Source organism: Rattus rattus, chromosome 5, assembly GCF_011064425.1.
Source record: "Rattus rattus isolate New Zealand chromosome 5, Rrattus_CSIRO_v1, whole genome shotgun sequence".
In the NCBI taxonomy this organism is placed as follows: domain Eukaryota; kingdom Metazoa; phylum Chordata; class Mammalia; order Rodentia; family Muridae; genus Rattus; species Rattus rattus.
Genome location: NC_046158.1, coordinates 7786937 through 7803898, shown reverse-complemented (window position 1 = coordinate 7803898; position 16962 = coordinate 7786937). Strand labels below are relative to the sequence as shown.

Sequence of the window (16962 nt, the reverse complement as noted above, 5' to 3'; positions counted from 1 at the left end):
TGCTTGCTGGAGTAGGGAAAGCAGTGGGAGATGTAGGGCTGCTGTGCCCCTCAGCACACACTGTCAGGACGTTTGGGCTCAGTGAGTGTCACGAGATCACACACCAGGTAAGTGCTGCACCAGGATGTATCTTCAGTCCTCTTGGAGAATGTAATCTCTCCTGGTTGAATTTACTAAGCTTGCTGTGTGGGGTGAAGTTTGCGATGGCCAGACATGGCCTTTCCAGCCTCAGTTTCATCTAGGTGCTGCTGTAGTTTTCTATGTCTATCCCAGGTAGCCAAGCATTGAGCTCTTCACCAAGCCTGTCTGTAAAGCTCAAGTAGCTTTAGTCCCCACAACAGAGCACGGAAAGCTAGTCATTTCTCGCCAGGCACTTAGCAGAGCCATTGGTCTTCCTAAGCATTAGCAGTGGGTACTGCTGAGAGCTTCTCCTGCTCCCTGTGGGTAGAGGACATTCTAGACTGCATTCTCAAACACATTCACGAGCAGCTCTACAGTGCCGGCTTCAGACTCGGGAAGGATTTTGATCTGATGGCATAAGTGATACAACCCCGTCCTGCTCAGGTCTCTTGTTCAGTCCTGTCCTTGCTTCTTACAGAAACTTAGGAGACTTGTTTGTCCAGATTCTTTCTTTTAGTCATTATTTTGACTTTGGGGGAGGCGGAGAGGGTAGGATTTCATTGTCTAGCCCCCACTGGCCTAAAACTTGTTCTAAACCAAGCTGGCCTCAAACTCCTAGAGATCTGCCTGCCTCTCTCTCAAGTGCTCTGCTTGTAGTAAAGGCCTGAGCCCATACACCTTGTAAAATCCTTACTTTAAAAAGGTGGTAGGGGAAGCTGGTTTTGCTTTCTTTGTTTTGTTTTCTCCCCTGAGACAGGGTTACTCTGTGTAGCCTGTGTAAACCAGGCTGGCCTGGAACTTACAGAGATTGGCCTGCCGCTGTCTCCCAAGTGCTGGGATTAAAGGTGTGCACCAACACCACCCAGTTGGGAAGCTGTTTTTAACTCCAACATTGCTCAGCAGTGAAACTAAGGAAAGCACAGTGGATTTAGTCATTCTTTGTATCATCAGGGTAGTTGATAAAGACAAGGAAATCCATAGAACTGAGATCCTTGGATGGAATGTTTAAGGGAATGATAGTACCATGACTTACATCTGACTTCCAGTTGTGTCCCTTATCAGCAGAAAGAGCTGGTAGACACCACTTATTCCCATGATTAGGTATTTCCCCATGTTCAGCTAGTAGGCCTCCCAATGTCATGGAGCCATATGTAGTCCATAACAGCCCAAAGGTACCATTCCTGCCAGAATCCTGCATCTCCAACTCCAAGGGATCCTACACCCTCTTCTCGTCTCTACTATACCTGTATGCACATGGAATACGTATATTCAGGCCCACACACATACACATAAAAAATTTAAAACTCAAAAGTCAATGGAAAGCAAGGATGCTGTGTTAGTCAGTGTTCTCCTGCTGCGAAGAGACACCATGATTATGACAACTCTTATAAGGAAAGCATTTCACTAGGCCTGGCTTACCATTCAGAGGTTTAAGTCTGTTATTGTCATGGCAGGAAGCACGACAGTGGGTGTGCAGGCTGACATGATGCTGGAGAATAGCTGAGAGTTCTACATCTCAATAATTAGGCAGTAGGAAGAGAGTGACACTTGGGCCTGACTTGAGCTTTTGAAACCTCAAAGACCCCTTCCCCCACCAGTGACTTACTCCATCCAACAAGGCCATACCTCCAATATGATGTCACTCCCTTTGAGTCTTTGGAGCCATTTTCATTCAGACCATTTTAGGCACCATTCTGGATTAAGGAAGTCTTGAGCAAGGACTGTGATCATTGCTTGTTCTGGACTGGAGAGCAAAGCATCCCATCTCAGTTTGAGTGGAGAAATTCCACCGGCTGTTGATGAGAAAACAGTGTTTCTCCTTCTCTTGGAGTCGAATATGGTGGCTAGTAGAAGAGAACTGTTTGACTTGGGAGCCCTTGCTAAAGTATTGCAGACGGAAATGTCACGACATTTGCAAGTGGCTTTAGACAATTAAGGTTTGTGTGTGCGTGTGTTTCACATCCGCTCAACTCTCTGTCTCCTGTGTCTGTGTTCAGATGGAAGGAGAAAGCAAATGTGTTAAGGATTAGCAGTTGATGGGTTACCGAAGAGATGGACACTCACTGTTCTGTAGGTTGAGATTCTATATCAGAATTTCAGGGGAATGGATAACACCTATTCTTTAAAATAAAGTAAACACTACAGGAAAATATGAACAGAAAAGTAAGAACCACATTGAATTTCTCTGTCTAAAATCGGGTGCTTTTTGTTGTGTGAGACAAGATTTCACCATGTGGCCCTGGCTAGCCTAAACCTTGCTATGTACATGAGGCTGGACCTTAACCCAATGTCATAATCCTGCCTCTGCCTCTGCACACTGGGATTATGGGATTACAGGTGTGACCCATGGAGCACAGCTGTGGCAGTTTTGAGTCTCCTTTGGAGTATCCGTCTGCTTCATGCCTTTGCCCATGTATGGGGTTAGAGGGCAGCTCCGTCAGCCCTCTCCCACCTTATCTGAGCCAAGTTCTCTTTGCTGTTTCCAACTGTGTATGCTGACTGACCCATGAGCTTCCAGGGATTTTCCTGTCTCCATTTAATCATGGGGCTGATGGACAGGCACCACTGTGCCTAGCTTTGGGTGGTTCTAGGCACTCAAACGCAGGTCCTCATGCTTGCTGCCAAGCATTTACCTTCTGAGCCTTCCTCGCTCTCATTTTTCTCATGGTCTTGTTCTGAGGTACATCTTTTTGGAGTGGTTTAGAATGTTCCTGTCTCCTGCGTTCCTGCAAATTAATAATTAGTTCTAGACAGTTGGTTAGATTTGGCTTCTAGGCTTTAGTTTTTGGCAAGAGGTATTGTAGGCCACACTGATTCTGTTGCATAAGAGCTGATCACCGTCCTTCACACCAGACACTCTAGTGTCCACTGTGTGTCTTTGGCCAGTCTTTCTCCTGATCTCCTCTCCCTGAAGGTAACTAAAAAAGAAAAGCGATTTTTCTTAAAAAATATAAACAAGTATGCTTATGATTCGTACACAAAAGCATTTTATACATGCACGTGCGTACACGCGCGCGCACACACGCACACGCACACACACACACACACACACACACACACAGAGGTCTCTTAGAAACTCTCCAAGTTAGTAGAGTCTTCTTCTTTTTCTACGTTTTATTCAGTCTGCTTCTTCATACACACTGCTGAAGGAATAGCTTCCACTTGCCTGGCATTGCCTTTTGCCAGCATCTCTGTAGAAGTGAGGCTGCTTTCTGGGGGCAAGTGCAAACGTGCTTTTCAAGTATCCCCAGACGCCCTGCTGAGAGTGCCTGCTTCTGCATCCCCACCACATTGTGTTGGAGACCCAGCATCTCCTGCGGAGTAGAATGAAGCAAGATGACGGAGGCTGCATCTGGTTACCACAGCCTCGTATCCTGCTTCAGACCTGGTTTTTTTCCTGATCAGTGGAGGTGATGGCTGTTTTTAAGATTAGGTAGGGTAGGCTGGTGAGATGGCGCAGCAGGTAAAGGACTTGCCATCAAGCCTGACCACATAACTGTAGTCCTAGGAACCATGCAATGTGAGAAGAGAACCAGTCTTGCAGGCCGTCTTCTGGCCTCCACACGTGTGCAGTGGCATGCTCCCCACCCCATGCCCCAGTTAAATACACGGAATACCTTTTTGAATAAGGATTAATTGAGATACTGTAAGTAAAATGCTGAAGGCTGGACTCTTGCTATGGTTGCTGGACTGAAGTGTGGAAGCCGAGTGCACATTACTGCTATAGCCTGGGTGTTTCCAGCTAGTCTGCCAGAATGGCACAGAGCCGAGAACTTGGGCTCTTTGGATGGTGACCAGTTGCAAGGGAAAATAAATCTCTATCCCTCTTATGACTTCTTAGTTGTCCAGTCAAGTCTTTGAAGTGGTGGGCAGGGTTAGAATGTATCCTAATTTGTAGTTGTAGAAACAACTACAAATTACTTAGTCTTTCCTGCTCTAAACCCAACAGGCAGAGTCCTCAGTAAACACTGCAGCTTACCACCTTCACACGCGAATGACTGGAGGAGGGGTGTTCCAAAAGCATGCAGCTTGCTATGTGACTGTTAGTTTCTTGGCATTGCTGGTGTTGAAGGGCTGGGATTGTGGTCCATGGTACATTTATCCTAAATGGCTTTTTACTCTAATTTGAGGGATGGTTGTTTGTGTATTTTGAAACAGTCTCTTATAGCCCAGACTGGACTCACATTTGCTTTGTAGCTGAAAATGATCTTCAGTTCCTGACCCTCCTCCCTGCAGTCTCCCAGGTGTTGGAATTAATAAGTGTGCGCCATCGAAGCCATCCAAGGTTTCAGAGCTCTTACATGGTACAGCGTCAGCTACAGTTCAAGGGCTAGGGCTGACCTGCACATCGTGTATGAGTTGTCAAAGAATCTTGCCTAACTCATCCCAGGTCCGAATCTTTTTAACAAGATTTATTTATTATATATAAGTACACTGTAACTGTCTTCACACACACCAGAAGAGGGCACCAGATCTCGTTACAGATGGTCGTGAGCCACCATGTGGTTGCTGGGATTTGAACTCAGGACCTCTGAAAGAGTAGTGCGTGCTCTTAACCACTGAGCCATCTCTCCAGCCCACCGAATTTTTTATATTTTTACATTGGGTGGGTTGCATTGCCTGGTACGTGTGTGGAAGTCAGAGGGCAGCGTGTGGGAATTGGTCTTCTTCTTCTGCCGCGTAGGATTTAAGGATCACATTCAGGTTGTCAAGCTTGATGGCAGGGGCTTTTACCCTCTGAGCTATCTTGCTAGGTCCTCACTCAGAATTTTTAATGATAGATGAAATGCTTTGGGCCCTTTTTGTATTCAGAATCCTGAGCATGCCTTGTGGTTGTGTGTGTGTGTGTGTGTGTGTGTGTGTGTGTGTGTGTGTGTGTGTGTGTGTGTGTCAGACAGTTAGTCAGTCTGTCTCTGTCTGTCTTCAGAATTTGTAAAGTTTAGCTCTTGGGCCAGGAATAGTAATACACATTGATAAAGCTGAGGCAGGAAAATTACCTCAGCTTCAAGGCCAGCCTGGGTTACAAAGTTCTAGGACCACAGAGTAGTAATTTTGTCTCAAAAAAAAAAAAAAGAAGAAGAAAGAAAAAAGGCAGAGAAACTCAGTTTTAAATCATAAACCATATTCTCTTTGTTTTAAAGGATGTTGCATCTCGAGGCTTGGATCTCCCACAAGTCACCTGGATTGTTCAGGTAATCTTCTAGTCACTGAGGTATGAGTATATGAGCATGAGAAAATGCATTGAATGATCAGTATTACTCTCTTGGGTGTTGCCCTGGTAACCAGGCAGCAGCCAGCTGTATCTCGACAGTTCTGACATCTTTCCTTAGCCCAGCCCCTCTGCAGCACTGCAGCAGAGCAGCCAGGACGGCGTTCTCAGGAGAGGGCATGAGCTCTTCTGCTTCCAGACTAATTCTTGTCACAAACCAAAGTTTCTGGAGTCTGAAAATAACAGGAGTTACCCAGGCCCCCAGGAGGCCTCATTGTGTCCAGAAGGAAATGGCTCAGCTGTCCTGAGAGCGGTGTCCATGTACATTGACCTGCGGGGAGCAATTAAGGTCCTGACAGATCTTACACACACCTCCTGCCTTAGACACTCTGCCGGAGGGTAGAGGTGTTAGCGCTGCAGTCTAGTGGGTTTCGTTTGTTTGGGGTTTTTCTTTTCATTAGTCTGCAGAATGGTATTTTTAAGCCTGTCTGTGGGGGCCAAGGGACATGTGCCCTGTTTACGTGACTCATGGTTTATTCACATTTTGTGGCATTTCTTGCCTGTCTTATGCTGGAAAATCTGATCTTGATCTGCTCGTCATAAGCGATCACGTTGGGACTAGAAGTATTGTGTCTCTTTCCTGCTGGCCACAGAACCAATGGGAGATGGGAATTCAGGGCGGATTTTAGTGTGCCAGGGGCAGACTCTGCTTTGATGAGGGGAAGACTCATACTGTGGATATTGACAAGTTTTAAATGACTGGCCTTTCGTATGATATCTTCACCTTGGACTGCTAATCTTTGATTTGTGTAGCAGCAGAGAGGGAGAGGGGAGTGGGGGGGGTCATTTAACTTTAATAGTGGTAAGGTTACTGCCAAAGATAACAAGATGCCTTCCTGTTCTCTTGAGCGGGAGCTTGCCCTTTCCCTGAGTCAGGAACACACTCCCCATAGCACAGACTGCACTGTCTGACGCTCTACGTCCCCACCAGTGAGGTGGTTGGCCTGCGTGCCCCTGGAGCCAGCAGCAGAGGTGGACTCTGCCAGCACACTGGTTGGTGTCCTTCATTCTTGCACCTCTTGTCTGCTGTTGCTTCCTCCCAGCTGCTGTGTCTACCAAGGAAGTAGGCCAAGGTCATGTGGTCATCTGGAGAAATTTACCCACCTGCTCACACTGTGCTCTGCATAGTCACTTCAGTGCAAGGACACAAACTGGAAAAGGGAGAACCGTGTTCCAGTGAAGCCAACAGCCTCAGCTTGAATAATTCCAGATTTCCAATTGTGCTAGAGTAGCCGTAGCCTGGTGCCTGCTGCAGGTGAGGGGTGGCAGCCCTTGATGTATGAACGCCTTCATCTGCGCTGTCCTTTTCAGTACAGCGCTCCGTCTTCACCTGCAGAGTACATTCACCGCATTGGAAGGACTGCCCGGATCGGCTGTCATGGGAGCAGCCTGCTCATTTTGGCTCCTTCGGAGGCAGAGTATGTCAACTCGTTGGCTTCTCACAAAATCAAGTGAGTCAGAAACCTGAAAGGGGTTTCAGCAGATTTCACATAATTAACATTCTGTCGCTTTTTGAGTGGATGGGCCTTGTAAGCTGCAGAAGAGCCATTAACCCTTGTGATCCCTAAATGAGTTCCAGAATAGCCAATGGCAAAAACGGAAACCCTCAGTACCGTTCACACCTGGCAGCTCTCATTGCAGTGCCAGTAACTTACAGGGCGTCTGTGCCCCTGGCTTTTCAGCTTTCAGTAGGAGGCAAGCCCTTACCGCCGGCTTCTCAGAAGCCTCTTCAGTCTCAATTTCCATCCTTGCGGTTAGCGTCTTAACAGCTTCAGTGTGGTTTGTCTATAGAAATAAGATTGTTTCTGCTAAGCACAGACTTTTTCCTTCAGGAAGGAAAGGGATCCTCAGAGTAGTCGAAACAAGACACTGTCTGCATAGCTGCAGCCAGGATTGCCCAGTTTCTGTCTTGTGTGTAGTATTGTCAGATAACTGGCCTTGTGCCCCTGTGGGAAGCTCACGTGGAAATGGTTGTTGGCCTGGACCACTTATAAGGACTTGTCCTGCCTTCCATAAATCCTCGGATTCCTGAAGTCACAGACTCTGGCAGTGAGCTTGTAAAGGCATGCAGTGTCTGACACAGGTCTACTTTTAAGAGTTTCTTCTGCTCAGACATGGCGGGATGGCGCATGCATGTCTGTCTGGAAGCCCTGGGAGAGCCATGTGCCTGCCCAAGGTGCTGGGACATGATGCCTGCCAAGCCCACAAGTCTTGTTGGCTGCTCGCGTGTTGCTGAACACGGATGCTCTATAGCGGGCGTGCGTCTGCATATCTCTGTGGAGCTGCCGAGTGGTTCCCTGTCTTTTCCTCTTTGACCAGCCATACATTTTATGTAAAACATGAAACTCCAAGGATATTCTCTCCTCCTTTACAAAGTTGTAAACACTGCTGGGGACCTGGTGTGGAGATGCCAGCCCAACTGACTGCAGACTTGCAAAGCTGTATGTGGCTGTCCCACCAACTCTGACCATTTCCCAGCAGGCAGTACTCTCTCTGACTACTGAGATTTCTCAGAACTCTTTGAGGATTGTTGGTGTGGGCATCTATGGGCTGAGACAGACAGAGTGCACCAGCTACCTCTGATATGGAGAGGTGGATACCTATTCCTGGTTGTCATTCAAGTGGGCCTAAATTAAGGTAGCTTGGGTTTCCTTTCTCTTTGCCTTGTTCCTCGTCTTAACAGTCTGTCGGGCTGGAGAGATGGCCCAGCAGTTAAGAACCTTGACTGCTTTCAGAGGTCCTGAGTTCAAATCCCAGCAACCACATGGTGGCTCACAACCATCTGTAATGGGATCTGATGCCCTCTTCTGGTGTGTCTGAAGACAGCTACAGTGTACTTACATATAATAAATAAATCTTTAAAGGCAAAAAAAAGTCTGTGAAGAAAAAGAATGGTTTTGTTCCTTGGTGCCCTTGTTTGCTCTCTCTCATGAGGCCATATTGGTCAGGACATTATCTTTCCTCTCTGATGTGTCCAGCTGGATTCAGAGCCTTCCAACCTGGGGCTTATGGTGCTCCTCGTGGTAGTCCGCATCTGGGCTGCCCTTTTCCTAGGCTAGTATTCTTGGGGAGTCCTGGCAAATTGAGTTGGAAGCCTGTTGCTGGAGCTGGTCCTCAGTTTCCCCTGCTGATTCTCACCCCAGCACCCTGTGCTGAGGGCCTGGAGCAGTGCAGTCATGGGAGGGAATGTCTGCCCCATAGCAGCCCATCTTCCCTATCTCCTTAACTCCCAGCCTAGGCCAGCCAGGCCTGCTCACTCAGCCTTTCATTGCCTGCTCAAGGTGCTCAAGGCTGTTTACTGTCTCACAGTCCACAGTAGCAATTCTGTTGGTCCCCTAAATAGGAACTAAAATAAACTCTGATGAGAAAGACGACATTGCAGGAGCTGAGCCAGATGGAGTTGGAGCTTAGCTGGTAGAATGCTTGCTAATGTGTGCAGTTCCCAAGACCAGTGGAAACTGAGAGGAGTGGTACAGTCCTCTAATCATAGTACTTGGGAGGTCAGAAGTTCAGGGTCATCAGCTAAGTTCAAGGCCAGCCTGGTCTACATTATACACTGTCTTAAAAAGTAAGTAAGTAAATAAGAATCTTTAAAACTTTTTAAAGTCACTACATTATATGTAATAGACAGAAATAGTCCAGGACATTTTTGAAAATTAAAGGGAACATTAATCATTCAAAGGACAAGGCAGTAGAAGAGGGGTATGCGCTCTTGTGGGAGATGTAGAGCGCTCTCTTCACAATCTGCTCTAGCATAGTGGGCAAGGGACAGGAGCCCTGGGCTGTTGCCACCTCCATTTGTGCTCAGAGCTTTGTCCCTCTGTCCTTCCGCTTGTTTATGCTGCTGGGTCCTTCCTGCTTCAGTGTTGCTAGGAAAGCCATTGCTGGTTTGTTAAAATGTACAAGCTTTGTCAGGACATGCCGGGTGTCCCAGCAAGACAGAACTATTTGGATCTGTCCATAAGACTGAACTAATCATGGTAGCTCTGCTCTGTTTCTCAGAAGCACTGCCTCAGGTTAGGGAGAAGACTTTAAACTTGGTGACTGCAGGTCTTTACCATTCCAGCTTGCTGATGCCTGACCTTGAGCGTGCAAAAGCGTCTTTCTTTTCTGGAACTGAATTGGTTTGGTGATTGTTTAATCACTTTTCCTCCCCTTAGCTCTTTATCACATTTTCTCCTCTCTTTTAATATTTCACCCCCAAAATTGTTTTTGTTTTCTTTAACTTTTGAGACAGGGTCTTACTCTGGAACCCAGGCTGGCATTAAACATCACATGGCCTAAGCTAGCCTTGGGCTTGTGTCAGTCCTCTTGCTTTAGCCCCACACACTGTAATTGTAGCTGTGAGCCCTCAAAACCCACTTCACAATTTATTTTCCATTAGTGTATTTGTCTCTGCCTGCCCTAAAGATGACACATAGGAGTCATGTGGGACAAGTGCATCTGTCCCATCCTCAGAGTCAGCCACCACATATATGTCTCTGTCCTTCACAGGTTGGGACCTGGAGAAAATGCTTCTGGGGGAAGGGGTGCCCTGCCCTTCCTTCTGTCTCCCCAGCCCTCCACTCCTGCACCTACCGCTCCCTGCTCTAGCAACACCTCTCCTTCATGGGTCTGTGGATGCTCAGGGACGGGGCTAGGCTCGAAGCTCAGGAGAGTTGACAGGTCTCAGGTGAGTGGCTGTCAAATGTGGCAGCTTCATTCACAGCCTTGTCACAGTAACCATTGGGGAAAGAGAGAATTGTCTTCACCCAGAAGAGGTTTCCATTCATGGTTTAATTTGCTGTTAACATTTTCAAAAAAAAACAGAAAGAAAATATACAGCGAAATCACTTGTCTTTTCATGATCTGTTTCTCTCCCCTGGAGCTTCTCCTTCCCTTTCCTCTAGAAGATGAGCTCAGCCTCTCACATTTCCTGTCTCTAGTTGTGCTTCAGTGTTGCTCGCCAGTTCTAGAGCCATGACCTTGTATTTGCCAGGTGCATTGGAGCCTGCCAGACTCTTCTCAGAGGCCAGTCATGCTCCCTTGTTTTGATTCCTGCCTTCAGCAGTTTGCTTATGGCTGCAGGTCTTAGGGGATCATTTGGTCTTAGGTCCCTCAATGGTTTAGAGGCCAGAACAGTGAAGATTCTCTAGAGTAGAGAAAGAACAGAGGAGCTGTGCACAGAGCTAGAACACTCACCACTGTCACTGCAGTCCTTGTCCACTAGTTATGGATCCTGCATAGCAGCCTGTGTGAAGTGATGTTCTTGCCTGTTCAAGTTCAAGTATCATGTCAAGAAGTAAGCCTACTGTGTTGGTAACTACACTTTAGGATGAAGCAATGGCAGAGGGCTGGCAAGGCTGCTGACCGACTCCATACCCAGGACCACGTGGTAGAAATGACTCCTGAAGTTACTCTGATTCCCATACACAAGCCATGTTGTGTGTGTGCCCGTGTACACACATAAGCACGTACAAAGAAAAGGGAAGGAAGGAGGGAGAGAAGGAAGGAAGGAAGGAGGGAAGGATGGCAGAAGCCTAGTATGGTGATATTTGCTTGTCACCCAGCACTGGATGGAAGCAAGGGATGGAGGACAGCCTTGGTTCCATAGTGAGAGACCGACAGTTTAGGGCACATGAGACCTTGTCCCAAAAAAGGGGATGAAGAAGGGAAAGGAAGGCATGATGGGTGGGCAGATACAAGGAAGACCCCCATGCGAGGTAACCTGTCTTAGGCCCATCAGCAGGGGACACTGGCTGACTTGGCCCTGTTGCCACCTTTCCTTTTTTGAAATGCCTAAAGGCTTAAGAAAATTCTCTTTTTACCTGTCTTTAATCCCAGCACTCAGGAGGCAGAGGCAGGCAGATCTCTGTGTTTGAGGCCAGCCTGGTCTACAGAGTGAGTTCCAAGACAGCCAGGACTACACAGAGAAATCCTGTTTCAAACAACAACAACAACAACAGGAGGAGGAGGAGGAGGAGGAGGAGGAGGAGGAGGAGGAGGAGGAGGAGGAGGAGGAGGAGGAGAAAAAGATTATCATCTTTTTGACAGTTTTTTATTAACATTTATGTTGTGGGGGAGGTAAAAATATAAAAGTTGGAGGACAACTCTGGGATTCAGTTCTCTCCTTCTAGGTCCTAGTGGTTAAAGTCAAGTTGTAGGCTTGGTAACAAGCTCCTGTACCAGCTGGGTACTCACTAGCCTGCTCTCCCCTTTCTCAGATGTTGCTTGTCCTTAGTTCTCATTTCAGAATGGGTTGGTTTGATACATCAGAATCTGGGCTATCTCTGGGAAACTGAAAAGGCTGACTTCTGTGCTCTTCTTCTTACAGTGTCTCTGAGATTAAGATGGAAGGTATTTTGGCTGTCCTGGCAAAGGATGATTGTTTTAAAAGGAGACAAAGGGGAGCCCAGGTGAGTGGTTCATATCTTGATGGAGACTTTATGTGTGGGCTGTGTCTTCTGCCAAACAGAATGTACATTTTAAGGACCATGAGCACCAGATGAAATCAGACCTTGATAGTGATGTTTTGGATTTTTTTCCTTCTCTTCCCTCTGGATATGTTAGCTAGTCTCATTCCGTTAATGGGCACCAGTCCATTCTGGAGGACTGCCAGGCAGCAGCAGGCTCTGCAGAAAGGAGGTCTAGGGCATTGAGTCTGGAGCCAGCATTGTGAGTTCACCCAGGTGGCAGCCCCTCCAGATCATCAGCAAGGACCACTGGCTAGACCCGTTCATAGCACGATGGAAGAAATAAATATCGCTGTCTCTCTCTCAGACATACTTAGGTTCCCCATTTTTAATGGAATGCACTGTCTACAGAGAAAGAGTAAAGTTGAGATCATTAAGAAGAAAAATGTTTACCATCCGTGCAGTTCCATATGGAGATACCGAGCTGTGCCCGCAGGCCTGAGCATCCCCTCCCTGCTGCCTCTCGGCCCTGCCCCCTAGTCCATTGCTTAGTATAGTGTGTGCACAGGTGTGTTGCTCTAGTCCATTGCTAGTCTAGTGTGTGCACACGTGTTTTGCTCTATGTGACTGGGCTAATTGCATGCATGTTTATGTTTCTTTTCTTAGGCCTGATGACAGAGTGGGAAGATCAGACCCACTTAGATCCGGCTGTGCTAGTTCCATCGTGTGTCAGGTGCAGCATTTGAGTCGATGCTGCTTTTGAGGCAGGGGTTAGATTTATCTGGTCCTAGCTTAAGCTCTCTTCTTCCAGAGCACAACTAAGGGAGTTTATGTCAGCAAGTTATTTTGAATGACTTTCTGTATGAAACAGCAGCCACACCAGAGTGAGCGTATCAGTCTGTTGTTAAGGGATCGAGCAGCTGACACAGACGCGGTGTCTTTGCGCAGTCATTTTGTAACTGTTGTGTTTAGAGTGTTTATTTTAATGTTCAACTGGCTACTTCACTGTGGTTCCAGTCCAGCTCCACAGTGTCAGCAGGGAGCTTGGGAGCTACAGAGGATGCAGTGTTGAGAGTGGGTGAGAGCAGATCCCTGGGTCAGACTCCTCAGCTGGTTGCCCCTGGGAAACTGGGAGAGCTCTGGGCCTATGCAAGTCTCAGCGTCTTCACGTGTAAAAATTGAGATATACAGTACTCACTCGAGGAGAGTATAGAGTAGTGTAAGAAACAGTTCTAAAGTGCCCAGTATCCTACTGCAAGCTACAGAAGGCTACACTGTAGTTGGACACTGTGCCGGCAGTGCTGTATCCTAATAAACAGATCACGAGCCTCTGCCTGCCATGCAGAAAGGAGAACCAGCTGGAAAATGACGAGTGAAATCGTAGAGGTTGGGTCAAACTTAGCCTTCTGTAGCTTGTTTCTGAGACCAGCTTTGGTTTGAGTAGTCTTTATCCCTGAACACAGACTTTTTTCCTCTAGGGAGGTGATTGTTGTGAAGTCTGAGCAGCACCCCCACCTCACAGGAGTACATGTCCCCAGGGAAGGAACGGAGCAGCTGCATTTCCCTCTGTCCTTTCAGCAACTGGCCATGTCACTTTTAACATCTGCCCTTCTGTGGCCTTCTCCTTAAGCCTTTTCCTGGCTAGGGGCCAGCCTCAAAGACGTCCTGAGCCTTAAGAGCCATTGTAAAGGTCTGAGCAAGAGTTGCAAGAGTCGAGTCAGCCAGGACTTGAGTCCGTGCCTCACAGCTGGTGCCTCTGTGGCCTTGGGCAGGAACTCAGTCTTCCTTTCTGCAGAAGGATTATGAGAGCGCCCATATTTGAGGGCTGCCTGGGGGCTGAGTGAAATGAGGCAGAAACAGCTTGGCAGAGACCACCTCATCACTTCACCCCAGGCTCCTACCTTTTGGTAGGGATGAATTGAATGTTTTTATAGTTTTATAATTTGCTGCTGTTTATTTGAGGGGGAAATGCTAAGTAAGATTGGGCTTTTACTAACATTGCTAGATATGATTAACTTGGAAAACTAAATTCATGACACTAAACTTCCTTTTGGTTGAGACTTAGTTTGTAGGACCCAGCCTTATTTTAATTCAAAGGAAGGACCGCCTGGTCTAAGTTGCTGTGTTGTTAATCACACAGATATCTGGCCTGGGAGGGTGGAGGGAGGGAGGGGCCCAGCTTCTTTCCGTTCTGTTTCTGGTGAAAAGTGTACCTGTCGTGGCTACCCACTCCCTGCAGTGCACAGCTCTGCAGCAGATGCACAAGTGGCCAGCATACAAATGCTGTACCTCGTTACCGTCCCCTCTACTTCACCAGCTCCACTCGAGCCCATGGTAAATGTCCCTTTGGCACACACAGTTTTGGGCTTCTGTGAACAGAAAGAAAGCTAGTGAAGCATCTGTAAAATGTATATTTCATATTTAGGTATATGAAATATATATATACGGCTGCGTCTGGGTGTGAGTGTTCACCTCCCTACAAAGAGAATAAATTTGATCTTTCAGCTTGACTGGGAGGCACTCAGAAGGTTCTGGGGACCACGGGGTGAAGCTTAGCTAGGCAGGAGTGATTAAAACAAAACCCTTCCATTTAGTTAAATATATTTTGGAAGTTGGCTGTTCAGCACAATGCCTCAATGTGCACACCCCTTCGTGCCACTGCCACAACCTAAAACTTTTCATAGGTAAAGGGGCCCGGCCTAGTTTTCACTGAGGCACCTCAGTTTCTGGGTGTTGTGAAGTTTTCATGCACTGCATGCACCCTCCCAGCATGTTTTTCTACAAGTTTTTTTTTGTTTTTTTTTTCTTTTTTTTTATGTCTTGTGAGCTCTGCTCATAAAATTCTCCAGACTGTCGCTGGCATTGGGAAGTGTTAAAATCAGATCAGAGCCCCAGCTCATCCTTTCTCATGGTCTTTCGTCTGAAGGATCAGTGGGGTGCTGCAGAGAGAGGCACGCCGAGAGCCGGCCGGCAGGGTCTGGAGGCAGGGTCTGGAGGCATGGTTTCTCAACTGCCTGTGCTCTGGCTGCAGGTTGACTTCATTAACCGGTAGCCTGTGTCTGCGAGGGTGGGAGAGGCGGTACTGCCTGCTCACAAGCCTCGGGCTCTGACCCCCTCTCATTAAAGGAGCATTTACCTGTCTCGGGCTGAGGTGGCACTGCCGAACTCTGCCCCGTTCTGTCTTCAGTTTAAATTTAGACTGTCCTCCCCACAACTAAAGTCACCTCGTTCAGTCTCAGGAGGGGCAGTCTTAACGGTGTTTCTGGAAGTGTGGTAAGGGTGCTTTTTCCTACATGCATTGTTTTCTGTCATTAACTTTTTCCTACGTATCTCTAAACTGACCTCATCATTTTAACTGTAAGCCTGATTTTATCATTTTCTACACATTTCACTTGTACACACACTCACATTATATATATGTAATTTTTTTTTTTTTGGTTGGGAAGAAAAGATGCCTCATTTTGAAACCTAAAGGGGGGAATAAGAAAAGCCCTTTGTAATATATTGCCATATTATCACTAAATCCCCTGACAGTTGTGACACAGAAGCAAGTCACCTGTCACTTAAGCTTGAGGTCTCTTTAATTTTCTCCTGGAATTCGCACCAGGCTGTCTTTAATTTGAGGCCTTTATTGGAATTCTGAAACCTCTCTGCCTCCCTGGCTCTCAGATCTATTCTGAGAGCTGTTACAGAATGTATACAATAACCAACAGAGGGATCCAGAGAGGGCTGCAGCTCTGTTTATTTAACACTCTAGAGGGATTTTTGTGCTTATTCGGTCCTGGCTGCCCGGCTTTCAATATCGCTTTGACAACCATTCTGCCCTTCTCATTAATTTTAAACAGTTAAAACACAGGAAAAAGAGGAAAAAGTTTTCATTATTAAAGTGCTTTACTTTTTAATAACAGAGGATTCTGTCCGCCAGGGGAAAGGGCATCCTCACTAATTTCACATTCATATTAAAAAAAAATGCAGGCAAGGTGACAGTTGTGCTGCTGAGGTGGCTTAACGAAAGGAGGGCAGCGGAGAAGTTTGCATTTCACATCAGTTAAGGGGTGAAAAAAATCCTTGCTAATGACAATAGCAAATGTCCACTTTGGTAACACAGCTCCTCAGTGGCGCTGCTCCTGACATCGTAGTGGATAAAACCCTTAGGGGGACCGTGTACTGTGAAATCAGCCAGACTGTCATCAGCCAAATAGGCAGCAGGACGATGTGACTACACCAAAAACATCTTCAGGTTGTTAAGTCTCTATTAATGCAGAGATGAGTGTCTACCCCAGAAGGGAGGCTCTCCCTCCTCTCCTTTGTTCCTCCTCTTCTGGCCTTAAGAGTGAAGGGAAGACAAGGGTCACACACAGGTCTGACGCCTGTCCTCTGAGGGCCAAGGCTCCACACGTGAGGGTGGGGTCCGGGGCTCAGTAGCCCCTTCCCATGAGCAGCAGCCCGTCTACTTAGGCTGCAGAGCCTTCTAATCAGTAAAAACACTTGTATTTCATATTGTGCGATATAGGAAATAAAAAGTACTTCCTAGAAGGAATTTTTAAAAGACAATTTTTCCTCTGGAACTTTTAAAAGATGAAAATGGTCCTATATATTATGAATGATGTTCAGAGGCTGCAGGAGTGGCTAGCTGCAGAGACTCGGGCAGCCTCCGAATGTGACTGACTGGAAAGCTGCCTTCATAGATCCTCAGAACTCAGCTGGGTCGTTCGGGCTTCTGGAGCCGATCTAAACCACTCACCATTCGCAAGCTCAAAATTCAGGGATATATAGCTTTATAAGGCTGAATTTTAGGCAGATCACTGGAATGGTCTTATGGGGGGTGGGGATGCTTTTTCCACTGATAAGGGGAAGGGAGGAAGGGAGAAAAATCTTAAGAGAGAAGAGTTCTTTGAAAACAACCTGTCGTTCATCATTTAAAATGCCAGAATCAGACTTGGAAAACTCCAGAGTGCCGCCAAAGGTCTTCCACTTTGAGCAATAAGAGGACGTGAAGGAAAGTGGGCAAACAAATAAACAGACCTGGTCTGCCCCCTTTTTACGAAGCTCTCATCTTTGCTTGACTTTAACATCTTTATAGCTCCCTTCTTTCCCTAGTAATATTGAAAGGATTACCCTCGTTGGCCCCTGGGTGGTTACCGTGTGATTTTACTGTTATTAAATCTATTATAAACTGCT

General features: G+C 46.9%; 1 protein-coding gene across 1 annotated transcript in view; it reads left to right on the top strand.

Annotated features, from left to right (window-relative positions):
* Positions 1-16962, top strand: part of Ddx31 (DEAD-box helicase 31) — a 64668-nt gene that overhangs the window by 27985 nt on the left and 19721 nt on the right. Inside the window, exons 15-17 of the mRNA XM_032902952.1 lie at positions 5262-5312; positions 6701-6840; positions 11703-11784. Of these exons, the coding sequence (XP_032758843.1) occupies positions 5262-5312; positions 6701-6840; positions 11703-11784 (273 nt within the window). The remainder of the gene's footprint in view (positions 1-5261; positions 5313-6700; positions 6841-11702; positions 11785-16962) is intronic.